The sequence below is a fragment of the Trachinotus anak genome, unplaced genomic scaffold (genome assembly GCF_046630095.1).
Source record: "Trachinotus anak isolate AG129_WGS33_773 ecotype Australia unplaced genomic scaffold, CSIRO_AGI_Tana_v1 ptg000004l, whole genome shotgun sequence".
NCBI classification, from domain to species: domain Eukaryota; kingdom Metazoa; phylum Chordata; class Actinopteri; order Carangiformes; family Carangidae; genus Trachinotus; species Trachinotus anak.
In genome coordinates, this window is record NW_027273855.1 from 14,285,300 (window position 1) to 14,308,773 (window position 23,474).

A 23,474-nucleotide genomic window follows, 5' to 3' on the forward strand; every position below is an offset into this window, starting at 1 on the left:
TGTAAGAAAGGCGGGGGGGCTTTTGTTTGTTTGTGCCTAGCCTTCATTTCTCATGATCCGTCCATGCTACCATGTGTATGTTTTTTTAAGGTCCAACCTGGTTAAAAACCCTAACACACACTTATAAAATAGACTTACTGAGGACATGATTTCATTGTTCTTAAGACTGATTGATTGAATTGATTGACTTAATACTGTACAGAACTTACAACTGTTTCAGCTTCTGAAACGCTGGCTCCCAGCATGTTTTAGAAGTGAGTTAATCTCACTGATTACTTTTAAGGCTCTTCATGGCCTTTCTCCCAGTTACATTTATGATGTTTCAGTACCATATGAGCCAATATATAGTTCTCAGGCCCAGAGAGACCCAGCCGAAAACTAAAGGCTGATTTTGGTTTTAATTCATGCCCTGTTGTAGGACTTTGTAACTTAAACTTTGAAAAGTGCTCTACAAATAACAATAATCATTATCATTATCATTATTAATAATAGCAAGGGCTTGGGCATAGTGACAATATGTACCAAGCAGTCCCGTACAACAATCACATATATACAGTTTATGCGCAAAAATTCTCCATTTGAATATAATGAGTTTATTAAGCACCAGTGAGATTTGCTGCATGTGTGCATGATATACCTAAAAAGACCACAAAACTGCAGCAGTACTCTAAAGTATTTGCCATTAACGGTTCTATTGAACTCAATTTCCCATGTTTCGCAGCGATCCAATCAGGATGACGTAACAACTGGTATAAGCATCAAGTCGCGGAAATATGACGTTCTTAGTGGCGACGGTTGCTTAGCGGTAGGTGAGTGGAACCTCTGCTGTTTGTGTCAGAATCCAAGTTAATCGTCACCTTTTCAAATCAATCGAGCTAATCTGCAACATCTTCTTCTCTGTTTTCAGCCTTCCCTCTTCGACATGAGAGCCAAGGTTTGTGTTTAAAGTCTGCATGAGCTAATAACCGTAGTTTCAGTGGTGCTAACATTTGTTAGCCAGTTAGCTGGTCGACGCGCTGAAACAGCACGTCCATGAGCTTGCGCTTTTGCCGTAAAACTGCTCTTACAAGTGTGTTGTCTTTTAATTCATTTATGAGTAAATTCAAGTGTGTTCAGAAATGCATTAATAAAACGGAAAGTAATTTAATGTCTTTTTCTTTTCGCAGTGGAGAAAGAAGCGCATGCGCAGGTAAGATTGTGGAATAGCGCATGTTTTCGGTGTCTGCATGTCTTTTAAAAAAACATTTAAATTAGCCTCCTATATTAAAAAAAACGCATATATATTACACACACACACACACACACACACACACACACACACACACCTGGACAATCGAATTTCCCCAAGGGAATGGATAAAGTAACTATGGCCAAGTGTCACATTTAGCATACGCTCTAATTCATACCATTTTCTTTTAAATTGGTTTATATATCCATGTAATGCAAGGTCATTAATTTAAATACAATTAATAGTAATTTAGGTCATCACATTAGGAAGCACTGGGAAAAAAAATGTGACGGATTAAAGAAACTGTAGGTTATGTTGTCTCCACTGGGTGTCCACGATGTTTAAATACTGTGGAAATTGCATTCTATGCAATTTTACATTAAATTTAGTAAACCCTGCAGAAACTCTGTACATTCATAGAGTAATAGTCTACCTTCATACAATGTGAAGGCTTTTCTGTCTCAACTGCCACTTGTCATGATTACTTTTTAGGCTGAAGCGTAAAAGAAGAAAGATGAGGCAGAGGTCCAAGTAAACTGTCCTCTCCGCCTTGGCTGTGACATTAAATGTTGCCAATAACCAGACCGGTGAGCCTAGCTGGAGACCAGGACCCCTCCCGGTGTCGAGTCTGAGGCCAGTGGCGTCCATATCAACCTGAGGCAACGGCGCAGCGGCAGCTGATTTGATGCTGGAGAGCTGATTCATGACCTGCTGGATGTCAGGCTTTTCCTCTGGGACATTCTGGACTCTTTGTTCTTAATTCCTCAACTTTGGTCATTTGTTTTTTTGTTTATACTGTGATTAAAGGTTTTGGTTTAAAAAAAGAAATGCTTGTGTGTTTTTTTTTTCTATTACTACAAACTGGTTTGGCTTTCTGTCATTTCCTAAGTGTTTCCATGATGGGTCTAGTGGTGATTTAAAAACATTTTCCAAAAGTGATGTATCGGTGTCCTGGTGTAAAATACCAATTTGGTGATAGCTGAATTCCCTTAAGCTGCTTTGGTGTCAGGGTCCTGCTGTCTCCCTGTCATAGCTTACTAGGACACTTTAATGGATCTTTTGTTAATTTGTTACCTGTGCTTTTCCTATTGTCAAAGCCAAAATTTCTGCTGTGAAAACTTTTGGAGCAGTCATAATGCATTTGCTTTTTCTTTGAAAGCAACTAACCAGTGGTGGAGGTATTCATATCCTGTGCTTAAAGACTTGTATTTGTTCATATGATTTGATTGTAAATATTACTCTTCAAATTATGCTAGCTCTCAAAATGAGGGGGTTAAAAATAAAACATTAGTTTAATAATGCTATAATGTAACAAATTATAGGTGCAAAATTGTCTTAACTGCAGTACTTGAATAAATGTACTTTGTTTACATTACTGCATCTAACTAATATGATTATCCTGGTGTAATGGATGGAAAGCTGAGTTTCATTTCGTGCTAAAAACATAATACAATCTGAGCAGTACTTGGTTTCACAGTGAGAGTGCACTGTAAGTGGCACCACATTTCTGTCTGAAAGTGACAAATCATTTCAGTCATAAAGCAATAGAATAACCCTTATTGGACATGTCTTGGAGCTGTCGACTTGTCAGTGTATGTTGGCAGCAAAAGCGGACAGTGCAAAGAAAAAACAATGCTAAATTGATTGCAACACTACATATAGCAAGAAAGACTTCAGAAATTCTGTACTTCAGAGGATATTCCTGTACTGGACAACTGGTGCAAGCTGTTACTGAGAATACTTCCTCCGGAGAACCTGACCTACACTTTATGTTCGTGTTGAAGGATGTATTAAGACATGGCAACCAGATGTGGATACAGTCTACATAACTGATAGCATTGGAATTGACTATAGCATACCCTAATAATTTCAGTGTGTGTGTATCTTATTTTGTTTTGTATCACGTCTAAAAAGTTGTGACTCCTGCATTTTATTTGTGTCATTAAGGAGGTCAAAAACTGAAACAAAAGTGGTTCTGTACATATTAAAAAATTATATGTAAATGTTGTATGTGTACAACATTTTTGTATGTGTATATCATTTTCATAGAAATATATGTAAATGTTGCCAGAATCTCAATAATTAATTTAATTAAAAAAAAACAAAACAAAACACTGTGGACCAATTATCATGCCCTAAATTACTCTCATAACCACACAGTGATGCCCAGGAGAAATAAATATGGAAGTAAGTGTCATATTTAATTAGATCTTGAATTGAGATTCTCAACTTACAATGTAATGTATACAATACAGTGTAAAATGTAATTTGAGTGCTGACAAATACATAATAGTTTTTTGTCATGTCTATTCAAAGACCTAAACCGTATCCCTGCTCGGCATTTTGAACCTGCTTGGCTTACAGGCACATCTGTACTGGGAAGTTGAGGTCAAGTTTCTCATAAAAATGATTTTAAGTCACATCCCATGACTTGAGTGTGTGTCTGACTGCTGTAACCTTTGCACAGAGCTCACTCGAGACAAACAGCACACTGATATATCTTGTTTTTACCCTTGAAGGCAGACTAATAATCCATCTAGTCCTTACATAAGATCATTTTCAATCAGGCTCTTGCCGGAAAACACTGTCAAGAGGATAGTGTTAATATTGTTTCCTTTTGTTCCTAATGTTCTTTTCCATTTGCAGTTATACCCCAAGCTGTGACTATAAAGCAAATTCTGCTGTCAGTATTAGTGCATATTTAATGCATTATACCACATGTACCACAAAACATCCCTATTCAAGGTACAAGAATTATGGAACAATAACACAGAATGTAAACTACCATATCGTATTTTATATACTGGGTACAAAAATGACTCCCAAACTCTGACTCTGGCAGTAATGTAATAACTTTTATGTGTTCTAAGGATATGAAAAAAATGATGTTTCCATCCACAGTAACATCATCTTTATCTGTAACTGAATTATGGTCCTTTTGTTTATTCAAGTGTCCTGGTGGTGTTGACTTGAGTTCCTGTCTCTTAGCACTGACTGTAACTAACTGAAGGATGTTGTCCAGATCAAACAGAGGATGGTAACTTAAAGGGCACCAACCAAACCATACAAGCTCTTCCCCAGTCAGTGAGAGCAGAATGTAGTTTTAGTATTCTGAAAATGTTACGACGGTAAAACAGGCCGAGCAGAAAGGTTGACGTAATTGAAAAAGCAGATCCAACAGATAACAAAACTGTTGGCTGGAGGCGAGCACAACACAGTAAACAGTGCTCAGTGGTAACAGAGACAAATCCAAATAAACTTAGTCCAGTTAGCTTCTGCTGAGTTTGCAACTGCAGACACTAAAAATATCAGTAGATGGTGTAGTTTACACGAGACAGAAATGCCCAGAACACAGATGTTACAGCACCCACAACACCCATATTAAAGCTGCCCACTATCTGTCTTGATCAGTCCACGAAGTCCCAATGACAGTATGGTGAGTGGATTTCATTCAACAAATAATATGGTATGTTTATTGTATAGTAATTAGGAAATGTAGTATTTATTAATTACGGGAATGCTAAACACACACCTTGCAAAGCCATCACTGCGTGAAGAACAGCAACATTTGTTGTAGCAAACAAGCACATTTATACATTATCATGTAAAAACTTGGTGCCTTGTACTGTTGACTATAAATCATTGGAAATAAGTCAGATGTCACTCTGGCTTTGCCAATATTACATTATATTATATTATATTATTATATATTGGCAAAGCCAAACTGACATCTGACTGACATCTGACTGACATGAGGTCCAGTTTGAACTTTGATCATTCCTACTACATGACTTGGTTTGTGCTGTATCATTTCCACATCACAGATAAAATCATTATCCTGTGACTACTACTTCTGCTTCTCCCAAAGACTGTTTTCATTACTGAGAGGTCATCTGGTTATTTACAGAAATCAGTTAGGGCCACCTTTCTAAACATGTGAACCAGTGTGGGTTACAGATGAACTGTATGGCCTTTTAGAGGCATTTTCATGATTCAGCTGCAGACACCTGTAAACATTAGTAAATGTTACCAAATGAATTAAAAAAAAAAAAAAAAAAACTACAATGACTGTACCACTGTGAGTTGACTAAGTACTTTTAAATTTGCAGACAATGCATAAATAAGTTCCATCACATGATTATATTAAGTGTTGACAGTAGCTTGTACAATATATGAGAGGGCCAGAAAGGGGATGCTACTTGTTTTCTTTCTTGCAAGGAAACATCAATATTTTTTATGAACACAGTCACTTACAAACCAGACAGAGAAACATTGTAATACCAGTTTGGAGGTTTGCTATATCAACAAAACAGGCATGTGACAAGGTAACGACAATGTGGCTACTGTGGTCAAACTTCAACACTGAACTGACCTATTTTCTTCACTAACACAACAATTTCGATATCAGGCCATATGATGTTCCACCTTTCAGTAACATGCCAAATCAAACAAGAGTTAGGTAATGTTCTATGTAATGGATTAAACCAAAAGAAACACTGAAATTACAATCTAAAAAAAATGTTTTTGCCTATGAATGTTTCTGACTACGAAATTCTGAAATATAGTAATGCCAATTAAAACAACACTATAAAAATACCTCAACTGCTTGTACATGTACAACATAAAAGTAGCAAATGTAGTCTACAGTGACATTTTTAAAAGGGACAGCTGCTTAACAAAAGACGGAAATTCCATAGATAAGTGTAAAAATATAGCCTACATGTCTAAATGTAGTAGATTACAAAGTGAGTTGTAAGTGTGGGACGATGAAAATGCTCTGTAAATGTAAATACACATATTTTGACATTGTGTGAATAAGGCGGTGTGGCCTGGATATTGTTGCTTGACTGGCTGCGTGTTCTTCGTGGATCTGTTTGCACAAATGTTCATCAAACATTTCACCGTCTGAGCAAACACAGCTAATTGGCTGTCGCCTGGAAACCGGGGAGCGATTTCAACCTGCTGTTTCAGTTGTCAAGCATGAAAAAAAAAAAAAAAAAAAAAAAAGAAATGCACCTGAATGTCAAACTCCACACTTGGCAGAAAGTGCTCAGGTTACCTACGTTTAAAGGGGTGCGCAAACACCGCGTTTGATGCGACTGGCGCATATCCTGGTGGCATCGAGAGTCACGACTTACTCTGCAGCTTAGATCCTCTCCTAAAAAAAAAAAAAAAAAAAAGTAGGCTAAGCACCACGGCAGCCGATGAAGGCTACCTGTGTGTGACTCCATGAAGCAGCACGGCTAATACCAGTGAACCTGTTGGTGCTGTCATGCTCAGGTGATGAAGCCGCTGCAGTGGAGACGAGCGCTTGCGCACGCAGGAGGATTTATTCTGGTCATGTAAAATATAGGCCTATATATAACGGGTTGAGCAACCTGTGAATTGCAATCGCAGTATTTGGCGTAGTGGCTCCTTTAGTGTACATGGTTACTCCGAAAAAAAAAACGTGTCCTAAATTGAAATAAACATGAATTCACTTATATTCATGATACGCTCCGCCCGGGGCAGGGCGTGACGCTACAAGTTAATTCTGGGGTTTAGGATCCTTCAGGGACTTCATGTGAAGGAGGGTTTCACGCAGAGCCCGCCCTCGCTGGTCTCCGCTTGCCCTGTTCACTGAGAGGCGGTTCACACGCAAATGAAACACGGAATAGCCGATTTTAGTGCCCTGCGGAAACTGAGGGGGAGGGCAAGCGAAAACAAGCAATGATCATGATTTAACCGATCGAAACCAGCAGTTTATCGCCGATTTCTCCATGGTTTCTATCATAAATCGAAGGTAGGTCTTCACTGGCGCTTGCCACCTATAGTCACAGACGCAGAGGAGCAGGAGGCCAGCTCGATCCAGTGAAGTCAAACGGAAACCTGCGATGCCAACCGTGGATGCAGAGCCGGGCATGAGCAGAGGCACAGCGGCTGCAGCCCCGGCCTCACCGGACCAGCCCCCCGGGGAACGCGCAGTCAGTGTGCTGTGGTCGTTTGGAAAATGCCTGGGTGCGCTTCTGCCGGTCTACCTGGCCGGGTACTACGGCTTCAGCATCAGCGTTGTCCTGTTCGGGCTGATGATCTACATGGGATGGAAACACAGTCGACTGGAGAAAGTGATGAGGCTCAAGTCTGCCATGTACCTTCTGGACAACGAGAAGGAATTTACCACTGAAAAGGTTTTCAGAACCAAAAGGGATTTGCCCCCCTGGGTAAGGACCTGTGTCCACACTTTTAGCTGGCTCACCGCCCGCCATGCTCACGCTCTGCAGTTTTGTATCACCTGTCACATCTGTCACATCTGCCCGGTTGAACTTGAGCTGCATCTCCGCTACTCCGCTGATACGCTCTTGCATAAATAGCCTATTAGACACTTAGTGTTCGTTCAGACGCTTTAAAGTGAACACGTAGACACATAAAAGACGGGGAGGCTGTCGTTTTATTGCAACACTCAAACGAATATGTGCATGAGGGTCCCTTTTGTTCACTGTGTTTCCTCCTGTGTCAGACCAGCCCCATATTTAGACATTCCTTGTTCGCAGTGCCTGGGGAATTAGTAATTGAACCGCTGCCACACAGAGGAATGTGAAATGAAGATGTCACATGAGGTCTTCTAGCGGAAAGGTGTAAAAAAAAAAAAAAAATGACAGAGAAGTTAAGGAGACCTTACACTAAGTAGAGAGAAAAGCGCATGTCTATAGAGAGATGATAATGTATCTAACAAGAGTGGAGGTTCTCACTGTGTGTATTGTCTTCCTGTTTCAATGCACTGCCTGTCTGTAAAAACCTGATGACTCATAAACATCCCTGAGAGCAGAGCAGAGCGGTGACCACGACCACCATATCTGGACAGAGAGAGTGAGAGAGAGGATAAACTGTGTGTGTGTGTGTGTGTGTGTGTGTGTGTGTGTGTGTGTGTGTGTGCATGTTTTTAGCGAAGATAGGCCTAATCTGCCATCTCAAGTCTCTGTGGTTTGGAGGAAAGGCTGATTTGCAGTATGTGCTTAATGTGTAAACAGAGTAGAACTTCTACTGAACTTTACCGAAGCATTTACTAGTGCGTATTCCACACAGGCCTACTGAAAGACTCATCTTCACAGTGTAACGTAATTTTACACTACCCTGTCATATTTGAGTTCATGCCTGAGCCATATTACTTGTCCACAGGTCAACTTTCCAGATGTGGAAAAAGTGGAGTGGCTGAATAAGGTATGTTTTTGTCCTATCAGATATTGCACGGGTGCAGCTGTGTATTTTTACATGTGGAACTATATATATATATATATATATATTCTTTTTTTTAATTATTATCTTTTTCAACTTGTAGCAGCTTGTACATTAAAGGACTGCTCTGCTTCATTTAGCTGAACTCTTAGCGAAGCAAAGGAAACAAATTATTTTTAGAAAAGATGTGCATGATTCACTTGAGTAAGTCCAACAGTAGCTACAACTCCTCACATTTAATATTAAGATAAAGAACACTGATGTGGACTTTAACTGACCTGGCTCTAGCTGCAGCCTCTCCATCAGAGCAGATAATCTAATGGTGTAATTAAGAGACAGGAAGAGCAGCTCAGATCATATTGCAGTCTTTTTGTCTCTGTCAGTACAGTAACCTCACATCAGTACAGGACGAGTGTGAATGTGAATACTAATCATACAAAACGCCTTTCTGGAGGGAAAAAATGTAATGAAGTCAGCAACAGAAGCCCAGATTGTAGGATGGAAATTTGCTGGGCTCATCTCTCACCAGCCCACGTCTCTCCTTCAGGCTTCCTGACATGTGATCCAGCCGCCCACGCTTACCCTCCTCTCTTGCAGCTGTAAACAAACATACATCAGCCTTGAAATGTTCTCACCATGTATTATATTTAACAACTTAAAGAAATGAGTACCTGCAGAGAAAAAGAGCTGATAATGACCGTGAGTAATGGATGTGGAAAAAGCCTCAGAGGGGCTGACTTTTATAGGATGCATCATTCCTAGTTGCATTTCCATAACTGTCTGTGTTGTAAATAATGGATAGGGCACTTACCTGCCTGTACCTGCAGTTTGTGAGCATCACCAGTCTCATGACTGGTGGAAGTAGAGGTCAGGGGATTGGTAAAGAGTAGCTGACAGGACTTACAACCTCACACTGAAATGCTGAAGCTAACACAAGTGTGAGGCTGTGTGGAGTGATGACACTGACACACTGATTCATTACATCACTTAGAATCAGTGTTAATTAAGAAATGAAACTTATTGCTCTAATGCTTTATTTTTTTACGGATCCATCACATCTGAATAATTTCCTTTAAAAAGAATCATAGTTTCCTGGAAGGAGCTATGCACTGTGGTGATAATTATAGGAAAATTTTGAATTTTCTTAGAAATTGCTCAGTTTATATCCAGCTAAATATTCATTATTAATTTATTATTAGAAACTTTATAATAATATGTTGAATTATATTTTTTAGTATTGTAGTGCAAAAGAGAGATGTCATATGTTTGCATGTTCAGCTGACCTGCTATGCACTGACTCTTTAAGTTACAGGAGCAAGTCATAGGATTATTAATTGTAAGTGTCTTTATTTTCCATGTAATTAATTCTAAGGTACATTGTTCTTTCTAGGACATTTCCTAGGAACTTATGGACCCATGAAGTAAAGCATTGCTGATTATTCTTTCTTTTTAAGTTTACTTCAGTATGGTGCTCTCCCAGATTACAAATAACTGGAGGGCACTCGATTAATTCATTTTATAACCATCCTTGCTGAATTATTGATGGTAGACTGATTTCAATACAATTTCGTTTCCATCCTCTGTCAGAGGGGTTTTTGCATCTATAAAAGGCCTTTCAACCACAAAGCAAACAGTCTGTGGTCATGGCTTTGTGAAGCAGGTGTTTGTCTATGTGTGCTAATGGGCCTTTGTTAGTTGCTTTGTCATGTTCTGGTAAATAATTGGTAATAAATAATCGTAATAATAATTCACAAGCATCCCCTTCCTATGACTAAGCTTTTGCACATTTTACAATTCATTGTTACTTAGACAAATATATTACTATGCATGCAAACATTAACTACATTAACTATTTTATGATTATCATATGTGTCTTCTATGTAATTTACCATTGGGTCATGGCTTTACTGTTTATACAAACTTTAAAGTAAAATGATGAATAACCATATGTTCTTGCATGTAGATCCTGCAACAGGCATGGCCCTTTGTAGGACAGTATCTGGAGAAGTTGCTGGTGGAAACCATTGCTCCAGCCATCCGTGCTTCCAGTATTCATCTGCAGACTCTCAGCTTCACCAAAGTCAACATAGGAGATAAGGTATTGGGCTGTCATAGAGGCAGCAATTTATGCTGTACATGTGCCATGATCGCGAGAATCCAGTGAAGCGCAGGGTATTGATGTTAGTAATATGTGAGTCTGGTAATGTGGGACTAGTCTCATTATTCTCCTCATTACATGCATATAGAGAATGATTCATTACAGCAAGTGATAATCTTCATTTGAATTTTTTCTAATGTTATTTTAAGTTCCTACCGGTCCTGTTTGCTTTATTTAACAGCAGCTGTTTTGTTCACAGGCTATTAAGGTGGTTGGTGTGAAGGCTCACACAGAACACGATAAGAGACAAGTTATGTTGGATTTAAACCTGAGGTAATGCATCACAGCTTTTAGTGCCTCATTTCATACTGTTGCTTGTATATTGTGAGTCTTTCACAAGGCCTTGTCCTTATCTACCACAGCAGCTCATTGTTTACTTAGCACAGGAAAGAAATCAGCTTTATCATATTTCATATCAACTGCTTCACTTGGTTAAACATGTGTCTGTCGACTTGTCACTGCTCTTCTATTGCAGCTATGCTGGTGATGTCGAAGTCAATGTTGAAATCAAAAAGTACTTCTGCAAAGCTGGAGTGAAGGGAATCCAGGTAGAAGATATAATGAATAAATATACATATATAAATATATAAATAATACAATATTATCATATTATTACCTGTAGTTGAGTGGCCTGAAAACATTATTTTCAATGTTAAATTTTCTCTTTGTAGCTTCACGGAAAGCTACGTGTAATCCTTGAGCCTTTGATTGGAGATATGCCACTGGTTGGAGCCATCACAATGTTCTTCATCCGCAGGCCTGTGAGTGTTTTCTGTTTCTCACTGCATTCTTATCTAAAGTCCTACACTTATTCATATGCCATTACTTGCATCTGTATCATATGTTCCACACGTGTAGAAACTGGACATCAACTGGACTGGGCTTACCAACCTGCTGGACATCCCCGGGCTGAAGTGAGTTGATATGATGGAGCTCTGTGTAGATCTGTTGTGTCCGTCTTATTTTTATTTTTTTTAATTGTTTTTTAATATCAGGTGCCAGTTGTAAGGCTGTTTGGTGTGCAGAAAAGTTTGGTTTCGGCACCTTTTGGACTGCTATAACAGTGAATTTATTATTTATTTAGCAACTAGGATTTGAGAGGCTTTTCCTGGAATTAAAAAGGGTTGCAAAACAAACTGAGGCAGACAATAGTGCTTAAATGTCTGTCTGTTCAGTGAGAGATATATGTGGTCATGTCCTTAAAGGATAAGAATGGCAATATGCATCATTTTTGCTCTAACCAACAATGACTTCATCCTATTAACAAGTATTGCTGGAGGATAGGCCTTCATTATTGTCCAGAACTATAGTTTATTTTAAGTTAAAGGGTTAGTTTGGGTTATTTGATGAGGTTGTGTGGGGTACTTACTTATATGTAGTCAGTGCATTACCTGCAGTAGATTGAATCTGCACCCTCTCAGTTTAGAGAGACAGCCAGGAGCACTGGCACAGAAGCTGAACGATAGCCTTCTGTGGATGAGGCCAGCTGTGAAAACACGTTTTAGCCACTGAAATAGGCCAATAGGAAGTTTACCCTATATTTTCAATATTTTCACTGCTTTATTTTGCTGACCATGTATAAGTACCTCAAACAAACAAAAGTCAAATAACTCAAACAATCACTTTAATCCCAGCTGTTTTAGAAAATTACTTAGCCTAGAGAAAGTACTGAGAGACTGACTAAGACCTTGTTGGTTTTATTCTTTTCATATGATTCATTGACAATAAGAAAAATATTGAATGCTGTCAATCCTTATCCTTTAAGTTGTTAGAACTTTAAGCTGTGCTGGTGTTCTTGTATTCAACAAGTAAAACTATGACTCCATTTATATTTAGGTAGTTTTTAAGGTCCATTATGTAAGATCAGAATGTGGACAATGTAGAATCAAATACAGTACACTGAAATAGAATATGACATTGATATTCAATATAATTGTGTGGTGGCTGATTCTACACTGTGTGTGTTACGATCTTTATATAATGTACTCCAAGCATTGTCAGAGGTAAATTTGTTGCTGACACATCAGTCCGCTCTGGCAATACTTTAAGTGATAGTTTGTCATAATTTTTTTTATCGTGCTCCTTTAAATAAGCCAACATGCTTTCACAGAAGACTCTCTGCTTCCTGTTGGCTCTGTTAGTGTGAACCTGGACATCACATTATTTATGCACGTTCACATTGTCAGTGGTACTATATAGTTTGCTTGTTTGTCTGTGTGTCCCTCCCCTGTGTGTCCCCAACATCGTCCTTGCATTCATTTGCAGTGCCATGTCGGACACTATGATAATGGATGCAATAGCCTCCCACCTGGTGCTCCCCAATCGTCTCACTGTTCCCCTGGTGGCCAACCTGCACGTTGCGCAGCTCCGCTCCCCTCTCCCAAGGGTAACTGTCTCAATAATAAATGGCCCGGAGAAACATTGGCCCACACGGACTAAAGTAGTTCTGTCTGGGAATATAAGCAGCAAGCAAACACATAGCCTGAAAGTCATACAGCAAATTCACATTGTGAATGGAAAACCATGTTTTGTGAAGATACTGGCCTACTAACATTTTGATTTTATCCGTGCTTGCTTGTGTTTTCCTGCATGTAAAACTCCCTGCACATGCCAGGGAGTTGTGCGCATCCATCTGCTGGAGGCTGAGGATCTGACTGCTAAGGATACAGTCATCAAAGGCTTGATTGATGGGAAATCGGACCCGTATGCCGTTCTGCGTGTAGGAACCCAGATCTTCACCTCTCATCATGTAGACAGCAACCTGAACCCACAGTGGAGGGAGATGTATGAGGTGAGAGGGGCGGGGAGGGAGGAATATAAAGCCGACACTGACATTGCGTGTTAAAAGTTAACTCTTGGTGTTAGTGCCATTGCTTCATAGGGATTACAACAAGTCTTTGATAGTAAATATGTCATCAGCACTACAGAGATAAACAGTTTTGTGGTGATTTTATCTGCTCCTCTGGAAACAGGAAGCTGCTGTTTTGAAGATAAGCAGGTCTTGCAAAAATTGCTCTCTCAGGGTCACATTTCTCTTTTCTTGTGCTTTGTGAAATTTGAGCCAAACATTGAATAGATATTAAATTATAATAATCTACTGAGCACAAAAGCAAAAAGTTTTTGCCATTGTGATTCTGTTTGCATGCCCTCGTGTTATGTGTCATGTGTGGCTGTATCTATATTTGTATATTTGTTGTTTGTATTTGTGTATTTGTCCATTTATATGTGTGTATGTGTGTCAGGTAATTGTCCATGAAGTACCTGGTCAGGAGTTGGAAGTGGAAGTATTTGACAAAGACCCAGACCAGGATGACTTCCTGGGGAGGTAGCTTATTCATTCTCACTCATTTACTCTGTCTCTATGTGCTTTTCATATCATTTCCATCTCTGCTTTTGACACATTTGGCCATGATTCTGTTGAAATGAAGGAAACAAATCTCTTTGGGCTTCACTGATTCTCCCCCCTACCTCTCTCTATCTCTCTCTCTCTTTCAGGGTCAAGGTGGATCTTGCTATCGTAAAGAAAGCCAGAGTTGTTGATGATGTAAGTAGCAGTATTTTACCATTATATTTACTTTTTCTCTCTCTGACCAAATAATAAGCAGCAAACAGGAGAACACAGTTATTATATTGTTTAGCTCAGAAAAATAACTGAGTAAGACTTCAGTAATCCTGTAAGCATGTGACACCACAGATCTCATGAGCTTCCTCGTGATCTGCTCTGATCTCATCACCTTAAATACTGCCATCCCGTCTAGGCTCAAAGAAATCAGCCAGATGAGAAAAATGTGTTTTATTTTCTGAGCCCTCTGTTTTTGTAAACAGTGGTTCAATCTGAGGGACGTCCCATCTGGCAGTGTTCACCTCCGACTGGAGTGGCTCTCTCTGCTGTCCTCTGCTGACAGACTGAGTGAGGTGAGTCTGCGGCTAACTAAATTAATGGTACTTTATAGATCATCTCTGGGTAGGGCTGTGGACAAGTTGATGCTGTGATAATTATCAAGTATTTTTGTTATACTATTGATTTATTTATTATTTGATAGTATGACAGTGTGGCGAGACGGGAAGAGGGTGATGACAAGCAACAAAGGCTCCTGGCTGGAATCAAATTGGGAACGTTGCAGTTACATGATACATATCCTAAACCACCTTACAAGGACTCCATCTGTCCCGATGTCTATTTCAAAAATCACAAAAATATTTTATTTTACCACTGAATCAAAAGTCATATAATATCATGAATCAATGTTGTTTTTTAGAATTAAACTTGTTTATCTAACCATTATTTGACCAAAAAAGTGGAGGATAGGATGAAAAAGCTCTTTTGTGTCCTGTGTCCTCTAATAAAATTGTCACTAAGAAATATACGAAAAATTATATGCCAAAAACAATCTAAAGTGGTCCCTTGTGTGGAAGTTTTTCACAATTATTTATGCTTACTGTTTGATCTATTGTATTATGTTTATTATATGCTGTGGATAAGGTTGTGTGAATTCTATGTTAAACCTGACCAAGTATATCTTAGGAACAAAGTTAAGTTGAAGTCAAAGACAACCTGACAGCAATCTAAAAACAGCAACCAAAATAAATAAGACTAAGGGTTCCAGATCATCATCCTCACATGTTCTTTACCTCCATCTGTCGTTCTTCTAACAGGTGATCCAGAAGAACCAGAACCTGACCAGTAAGACAGCTGATCCTCCATCTGCCGCCATCTTAGCCATCTATCTTGACCAAGCTTACGAACTGCCTGTAAGATTATAACTATTTAAGATGCTGCCATGTGGTGTGACTTGAATTTTCATTTGTTACCCACATTGATGTATTTAATGTGTTGTAGATGAGAAAAGGCAACAAGGACCCGAGCCCGATGGTGCAGATTTCCATTCAGGATACAACTAAAGAGAGCAAGGTAAGAATAAAACTTCAATTATTTAATAGTACCTTAAACCAAATGAACATAATGAATGTTTTTCCTGTTTCTTCTCCAGACTTGCTACGGGACAAACAGCCCTGTGTGGGAGGATGCTTTTACCTTCTTCATTCAGGATCCTCGTAAACAAGACATTGACATTCAAGTAAGTCATTAGACGAGTAATGATTAAACGCACCAATTAAGCTTGGTGTATTTTACATACATTTGCTCCCAAGGTGTCAGGCTGATTAGTACAGTAAATACCTTATTGATTTTCACTCTGGTCGTAATCAATTTTTCCTCTTATTCTCTGTGTTTTCTTTGTAAACTACACTCTTTTCTTTTTACCCTATTTATGGCATTTTCCCCTTCATGATTTTTGCTTTTCCAGCTGGTTTTCATTCTGACTCAATGTCTTCTGTTCCTGTTTTTTTTTTTTTTTTTTTTTTTAAATCAGGTCAAAGACGACGACCGTGCTCTGTCCTTAGGCAGTCTCACCATCCCTCTGACCCGTATTCTGGCAACCCCTGAACTCACCATGGACCAGTGGTTCCAGCTGGAGGATTCTGGTTTAGCCAGCCGCATCTACATCAAAATTGTGCTTAGGGTTGGTATTGCAGTGATGGGCTCAGGCAGTTTAGTAAATAAGTAAGATGTGGATTCAAGCCCTGTTTTTGGAAATAACCCGTGTCTGTGCCGAAGACTTTGAAATCCTACCAGCACACAAATAATAATCTGGCTCATGTTTAAGTATCACACTCACAACAACCCCATCAAAGCAGCAATATCAAATTTAACCTTTTGTGTGTCCATTGACATCAAATCCTTGTGAACATAACACATAAAGATTAAAGAACATACAGTCCATTACTAGACTTAAGACAATGACATGAATTTCCCATCCTCACCTAATCCCATTTACATGCCTGAACTTCACCCTAACACAAAAATTTAAATGTATTGTAGACCATCCACATATCATCTTTCTGCTTCATCCTTCTGTTCTTGAGAGAACAAGTGGTCCTAGTAAATACAGAAAAATGCTAACACAGAAACCTGCAGTTTCTCTTCTGAAGTGACGAAGCTCATTCTACAAGAAACGTACCAGAAATTAAATTAATGTTATTCAGTAATTTACTGCTTGATATCTGTTCACATAACCTCTTACTTGCCTCCTGCTAGATTTTGTGGCTAAGTGATGATGCCACTCCTGCAACTCCGTCTCCTCGCCCCTCATCCTCTGGATCTGGGGTGGGTCAGGGGGGAATCACATCAGAAGTGAACCCTGCGGGGCCCGGTGGGTTAGCTAAACCTCAACCAGCACGACCGCAGCACACCACACCCGACCCAGAGTTTGCAACTGAGGTGAACAGTTGTTACCTAGAGTCAAACAGCAGCAGGCACCATTCAGTCTCTCAAACATGTACTGTTGTAACATTCCCTGTCCTTTCCCCATCACAGGGAGTGCTGCGTATTCATCTGGTAGAGGCCCAAAACCTGATAGCCAAGGACAACTTCATGGGGGGCATGGTGAAGGGGAAGAGTGACCCCTATGTCAAGATCCGTGTGGCTGGTATCACCTTCCGCAGCCACACCATCAAAGAGAACCTCAATCCCATCTGGAATGAGCTCTATGAGGTGATTTTGACCCAGCTTCCTGGTCAGGAGATCCAGTTTGAGTTGTTTGACAAGGACATCGATCAGGACGACTTCCTTGGAAGGTGCATCCTGGCATTACAAATACAGCTTCCACAGCTGCAGGCTACATGGCTCTTGTAACTAAATGAAAGAATGTCAGTAAAAAGCGGGATAAAGTATTGAATGAGTCCTGTCTTTGCAGGTTCAAGCTGAGCCTGAGAGATATCATCAGCGCACAATTCATCGATACGGTGTGTGACACATAGTTAAAAAGATTTCATCATATAAATTAACAAATAGTATTGAAATTTAACATTTCTGTGGCACTCCTGTTACAGTGGTACACTCTAAATGATGTGAAGTCAGGCCGAGTTCACCTGGTGCTGGAGTGGCTGCCCAGAGTCTCTGACCTACCCAGACTGGAGCAGGTGAGATAATTTACTTTGTATAGTAATTGTAGCAATTGTAATTAAAAACAATTGCAACAAAGAATAATGATAAAATGAAGCATAATAAATAATACAAAAGCAAATACTTGCAAAGAAATTAATAAAATAAAAATAAAAATACAGGTATAACTTTTAAAATGCATAATAAAAAACAAAACTTAGTCAGCAGAACCAGGACCACGATACACGATGATGATACTAAGGAACTCACATTAGACAAATGATGGCCTTGCAGGTTTCATATATTAGATCCAACTTTCCTATTATTTTTACAATCTAACTTTCTTGTAATATATATATATATATATATATATATATATATATATATATATATATATATATGTGTGTGTGTGTGTGTGTGTGTGTGTGTGTGTGTGTATGTATAATATAGGGTGTGTGCACACCCAGATACATAATGGACATAATAAAATTATGTTTCAGATGAGCCATGCAGTGCAGAAGTGCAGATGCTGTAATGAGTCTTTTGAACAGGAGCTTAAGAAGCTACAGATCTCTCTCCCTTTAAAACATACACACGTATTATTCAAGTTAATATCAGGCTTCAGCAGTCTGAGTCAACCACATCAAGTGAATATCTGCTAAAATGCTATGGTAGCAATCTTTCTGGTATGAAATTCCCACTTTGTGTTTCCACTGGCTGTGGTTCTTTTAGAAGAGGGATACTTCCCTCTGAGGGTTTATTTGTGGCTATGATACAATAACTGTAATAAGATACCCACTTGATTTTTCTAACCTCACTTCAACTGAACTTAAGAATGCATTTTTGCACAGAGCAAATATTGTGGATTTTAGCCCTCATTTTTTGAAGTGGAGCTGTGCTAGGGGACTGCTTCGCAGCCAGTAGGTACAGGAGGAATGATAACAGCAAGATTGAAAATGTCAAAACCTATCTCTTAAATGATACCAACCCTTGTTTCCTTGTAGTGTTGTTTGGTTGCAATGGCAGATACAACAGTTTCTAATCAAACGGAAAGAAAGCCACTTTTGTGGCGAGGGTTTTGAGGGTGCTTTTCAGATGCTTTTTGTTGATAGATATATTTATGTTTGTTGGTAGTGTTGCTAAACACTTGCACTTTAAGTTTTATTAAAACTCTCTCCCACTTCTTGACATAATTTCCTACTTTCTATAGATCCTGCAGTACCAGTCCCAGCAGTCATACCAGAACAAGGTCATGCCATCAGCAGCTGTGCTGTTTGTGTATGTGGAGCGTGCCCATGGCCTTCCGGTGAGCTCATATCTAGCAGTCCTTGGAGTTTCATTTGTTGTTTATTATGATGTGTTTTTCCTCTTCCCAAAGAGCACAATGTACAATGGTTGCTTTTAGTGGCACTGTATTGCTCAGAGCACTGAAGTGTGCCTAAAACAGCTGCACGTTCATTTATATATTAAGTCACTGGTAATGTGTGATGGTTTGAGTAGATGCTGTTGATTACAGTTTTTGTAAAACATTATTCCTTGTATGACACTTCAGTTGAAGAAGAGTGGAAAGGAGCCAAAAGCAGGAGCTGAGATTATCCTAAAAGGTGTTTCGCACAAAACCAAGGTATGATCACAACTTTAACACTGAGCTTGTGTATGAAAAAAAAAGCAAAAATAAAACTGTTAATTGACAAAAGTAATTTTCCCAAGATTTGTGAGCGCTCCACATCTCCTCGATGGGACGAAGCCTTTCATTTTTTGGTTCGTGACCCCAGAGATGAAACACTCACAGTCAAGGTGAGAATCATTAATACTATCTGTATTTCAACTTTTTGTCTGAACCTTGTGGCTACAAGGCAGATAAAACTGTCATTTTTTTCTGTCAAAGCTGACTTTTTATACAGACTTGATAAAAGTCTGAAACATGTTTGTGCATCTGTATATGTGTGTTTTCGTTTAGCTCTCGCATAGCTGGGGCCAGGCCCTCGGGTCCTTGACACTTCCTCTCAGGGAGGTGCTCGCTGAGCCAGGCTTGGTGCTAGACCGCTGGCTTACTCTGGATGGAGCTCTGCCAGAAAGCCAGATCCTACTGAGGGCCACACTCAAGGTACTGACAATATGCTGTTTATTTTCTCTACACTGCAGTGTCCTGATTGTGATTTGTTCCATACTGAATCACTTTGTTTTTGTAGCTCAAATGTATTTGTGTGTATAGAACTAATATTGCAATGCACTGAATACAATACTTTGCAGCGTACTGCATTATAATATTCTCTTAGTCCAACATTACATGTACAGTATTTCATACACAATATTCTGTAGACCACTGACATATAACAAATATCCTGCACAATGTCACCATTCTCACATTGGTAAATATGAAGCAGGAGCCAGAAGCCACTTAGCTTAGCTTAGCCCGAATGGTGGAAACAGGGGTAAACTGGTAGCCTGGCTTTGTCCAAAGGTAAGAAAATCCATCTACCACCACCTCTGAAGCTCGCTACTTAACACTTCATATCTTGTGAAAAAATGATTAAGTTGTGGTTTTCCTGTCGAGGACTCTCTGCTGGTTGCCTGGCAATCTCACAGTGACTAGCAAGACTGCAGGAAATAATTGCACCATGCCAAGAAATAGCCTAGTGCATATCTTCCTTGTAAAAGCACTTCAGTTTTGGTACAGATTCAATAAAGGAGATATAATGTGTTTAGATAGAGCCAGACTCTCTGTTTTTCTCTGTTTTCATGATTTATGCAGTGATAACTTCATATTTACTGTTTATACATGAAAGTGGTGTCAGCCCTCCCATTTAACTCTCAGCAAGAAAGTAAGTGTATGTCCCAAACTATTCCTTTAACAGCAAAAAGACGCAGCCATCATAAATAGCTACTGTGTACAGTTACTCAGGGGGTCCATCTACACAGGGGTTTTGTAAGTCATTCTGGGAAATGTAGGAGATGGCAGATCTATACCAACTTTGTAACAGTATCTGACAGTGGATTACCCCTCGAGCAGCTCACAATGACAGCTGCTTCATGTTTCGTAATTCAAGTCTTATATCACAGAACGTTTGAAGAATTTATTCATTGTATACAGTCAGTCGGCAGTTTATCAGGTTCTCCTAGCTTAAACTCATGTAGTCTAATACAACAGTCATGCAATAAATCCTAGTTTGTGTTGAAACTGTTTTCGTCCACCCCATTTATATCAGTGAGGGTAGGCTAAATAACAGAAACACCTCTTTGTATAATGCAATACAATTCAACAGCACCAAAAATGACATCCTCCAAAATGACCATACACTTGAATCAACACCGTCCTAAAATAATTGCAATAAAAACTGAGCATTATAACCTTCTTGAAGGGAGGATTTACTGCATTAGTTTTAGCTGGGTGTCCCTTATAAAGTATGTAGGGTGTAGAGTAACACAATTATTATGCAGCTGCAATTTGGTGATTTAGCAATGATTTGCATATGTTACAGATCTTGGACACTCAGCTGGCGGTGTGTCGTAGGGCTCCAGGGGATGCAGCCAATGATGCCAGCGAAGAAGAAGTCATCCCCAGATGGGTTCCATCCCATCTAGACCTCAGACACAGAAGTGGCTTCTCCATGTGAGTCACACACACTAGTATGAATGCCCCGTTGTGCGGTCACTGTCTACAGTCTACTGTATCCTGTTTTTTTTTTTTGCTTATGTGGAAAAATACATCATCAAAATGATGATCAAATTTTCTCAACTGTGCCTTCAGAGTCAATGATTCAACCACAGCAGGCCAGGTGAAGCTTACCATGGGCTACTCCACAGAGGAGAGCAGGCTTTTCATCACTGTTCACGCCTGCAGGTCTCTATATCACATGCGTTACTTTTTTAATCATCACATTTTTGACCCAGAGCAGCCAGTACCATCATACTATATGTTGTGAATGTGTCTGTACAGAGCCCTGGCAGCCTGCTCCAAGGACGGTGCAGACCCTTATGTTTCCTTCATCCTGCTGCCTGATAAGAAGGCCACAACCAAGAGGAGAACTGCCACCAAGAAGAGAGACCTCAACCCAGAATTCAACGAAAGGTAGGACGAACGAATATGACACTCATGATTTTTAAAGAAGCGATGAAAGGATGTTAATTGACCTCCTCTTTTCTCTCCACTTCTATAGGTTTGACTTTGATTTCTCTCTCGAGGAGTCCATGCAGCGAAAACTTGACCTCTCCGTGAAGAACAGTGTCTCCTTCATGAGCAGAGAGAGGGAGCTTATCGGCAAGGTATATATCATCGATCGCATCTGAAGTGCAGTTAGTCATCGCTCAAGCTCACATAAGTTTCTTGGTGTTAGTTACTTTAACAAGACTGAAGACACAGTAAATGTAAGACATTTTTTTGTTTCCTTGTTGCTCAGTTGCAGCTTGACCTGGACCAAATAGACCTGAAGACTGGTGTCACACAATGGTAATAATTTAAACAGCTACTGATACAGCTACAATATTGTGTAATAATGTAATTGTATCAACAAATTTACGTGCAAATATTATTTTATGATATTATATTTAAGCAACAAATTGTATCCTTTCTGTTTTCTAGGTACGATTTGGCAGGAGAGACCAACTAGAAGAATCTATGCTTGATCTTCGGTACTATATAACAATAAGTGTTGCTTCCGTGATATGTGATTTGTGTGTTTGTATATTCAGCTTAAATTAAAATTTCCACCATCACTGAAGAAAAAAAACAATGACATACATGCTTCACGACAGAGTCGTGTCACCAGTATTTATGACACTTTACATTTAGCTTATCATCCAGAAAGTGTTAACTGTGCTAAATCCACTCTGTCTTTGACAGATTCTTCAGTAGAATATTTTGGCTGAATAGATATTTGATAAAATGCAACTATGTTGCACAACCTACCAAGTTTATATATATTTAAAAGCATGCACAAGTCCTCTTTCAATTTTATTTACAAAAGGGCTTATGCTGTGGTTACTATCCTAAGGTATGACAATGTTTTATGGATTTACAGCATCCTACACAACTGAAAGTGATTCTTTTAAATTTTATTTTTTACTATCTTCAAATAATTCCCAAGATTACTTTGTTTCTATACATTTATATCATTGCCTTAAGTATTACAAAACTGTGCACAGTTTGTCAGTGTTTATGAATTATGTTCCAAATGAAGTTTTATATGTTTTAAACAGAGCTTTCTGAAAGTTACTTTTATAAATCAAAGTATTATGAACCTAGACCCTCACATTACCACTGAAAACAGAGGTATAATACTGTAAGCAGAGTCTAAATCACTGTGCTTTTATGAAGAGAAAACTTTGTAGATACTGAAAACACATCTTACACCCAAATGCTTCTTTGTGTTTGTATGTGTTTGTAACGCTAAATGCAACTTGGCTGATGCTGTCAGCCATGTTTATATTTTGCTTTTTGAGCTAAGCAGTTATGAGAAGCAAGCAATATTGACACAGCTTCCACGTAGCACCACAGTCACCTCACCACAAAGGTTTGGACAATGATTTGTGGAAATGGAAAGAAAATAATTTGTGGGGAAAAAATGAAGAAGAAACCTGCTGTGCTTTCACATAATTTGAACATATCATCATGTAGCTGCTGACGTTCTTGATTAAAGTTTGCACTCTCATGAATCAAACCAGTTTTGTGGCTTCATCATTTTCGTATGTAAAACTAAAAAAATAAATAATAAAAAAAAAGTTGGGGGGGGGTTGTTTTGATGAAATGTCATGTTCGTATCTCGCCACCAGGCCGCGATAAAGCACTGACAAACCCACACCTCTCCGTCCAGCTGCATGTGGGCTCACTGCCTCCAGATGTGAGAGGCGGGGGGGAAAACGAAGATGAATTGATTGACAGGTCTTTGAGCCAACAGGAGCGCCACCTACCCCCCCCCCCCCCCCTCCTCCTC

General features: G+C 39.3%; 2 protein-coding genes across 4 annotated transcripts; both read left to right on the forward strand.

Moving 5' to 3' along the window:
- Positions 1-613: 613 nt before the first annotated feature.
- Positions 614-2,056, forward strand: rpl41 (ribosomal protein L41). Of its 2 annotated transcripts, none has more exons than XM_071476235.1 (4): positions 614-805; positions 908-934; positions 1,167-1,189; positions 1,721-2,056. In XM_071476235.1, the coding sequence occupies exons 1-4, from the start codon at positions 629-631 to the stop codon at positions 1,761-1,763; spliced, it is 270 nt and encodes an 89-aa protein (XP_071332336.1). In that variant the 5' UTR covers positions 614-628; the 3' UTR covers positions 1,764-2,056. The 2 variants fall into 2 exon arrangements, 1 of the variants encoding a protein (XP_071332336.1); XR_011690836.1 differs by having other exon boundaries at positions 706-809; positions 1,721-1,839.
- A 2,597-nt stretch (positions 2,057-4,653) lies between these two features.
- Positions 4,654-23,201, forward strand: esyt1a (extended synaptotagmin-like protein 1a). 2 transcript variants are annotated; one of them, XM_071476231.1, is made up of 30 exons: positions 4,654-4,694; positions 8,384-8,425; positions 10,404-10,538; positions 10,798-10,871; positions 11,074-11,146; positions 11,270-11,359; positions 11,457-11,512; positions 12,864-12,984; positions 13,213-13,389; positions 13,841-13,923; positions 14,094-14,142; positions 14,424-14,513; positions 15,255-15,350; positions 15,439-15,510; positions 15,590-15,676; positions 15,971-16,120; positions 16,696-16,878; positions 16,975-17,234; positions 17,354-17,402; positions 17,490-17,579; positions 18,752-18,847; positions 19,094-19,165; positions 19,252-19,338; positions 19,502-19,648; positions 21,024-21,154; positions 21,293-21,385; positions 21,482-21,613; positions 21,702-21,807; positions 21,942-21,991; positions 22,124-23,201. In XM_071476231.1, the coding sequence occupies exons 1-30, from the start codon at positions 4,662-4,664 to the stop codon at positions 22,149-22,151; spliced, it is 2,952 nt and encodes a 983-aa protein (XP_071332332.1). In that variant the 5' UTR covers positions 4,654-4,661; the 3' UTR covers positions 22,152-23,201. The 2 variants fall into 2 exon arrangements, with proteins under 2 accessions (XP_071332332.1, XP_071332331.1); XM_071476230.1 differs by lacking the exon at positions 4,654-4,694 and adding an exon at positions 6,881-7,428.
- The last annotated feature ends 273 nt before the right edge of the window (positions 23,202-23,474 follow it).

Bases quoted from the DNA above. Each gene is read 5' to 3' on its own strand.
- rpl41 (XM_071476235.1), top strand. From the start codon at position 629: ATGATATACCTAAAAAGACCACAAAACTGCAGCAGTACTCTAAAGTAT. The intron at 806-907 runs GTAGGTGAGTGG...CTCTGTTTTCAG, and splicing joins GTGGCGACGGTTGCTTAGCG to CCTTCCCTCTTCGACATGAG. The intron at 1,190-1,720 runs GTAAGATTGTGG...ATTACTTTTTAG, and splicing joins AGAAAGAAGCGCATGCGCAG to GCTGAAGCGTAAAAGAAGAA.
- esyt1a (XM_071476230.1), top strand. From the start codon at position 7,102: ATGCCAACCGTGGATGCAGAGCCGGGCATGAGCAGAGGCACAGCGGCT. The intron at 8,426-10,403 runs GTATGTTTTTGT...TCTTGCATGTAG, and splicing joins AAGTGGAGTGGCTGAATAAG to ATCCTGCAACAGGCATGGCC. The intron at 16,121-16,695 runs GTTGGTATTGCA...GCCTCCTGCTAG, and splicing joins ACATCAAAATTGTGCTTAGG to ATTTTGTGGCTAAGTGATGA.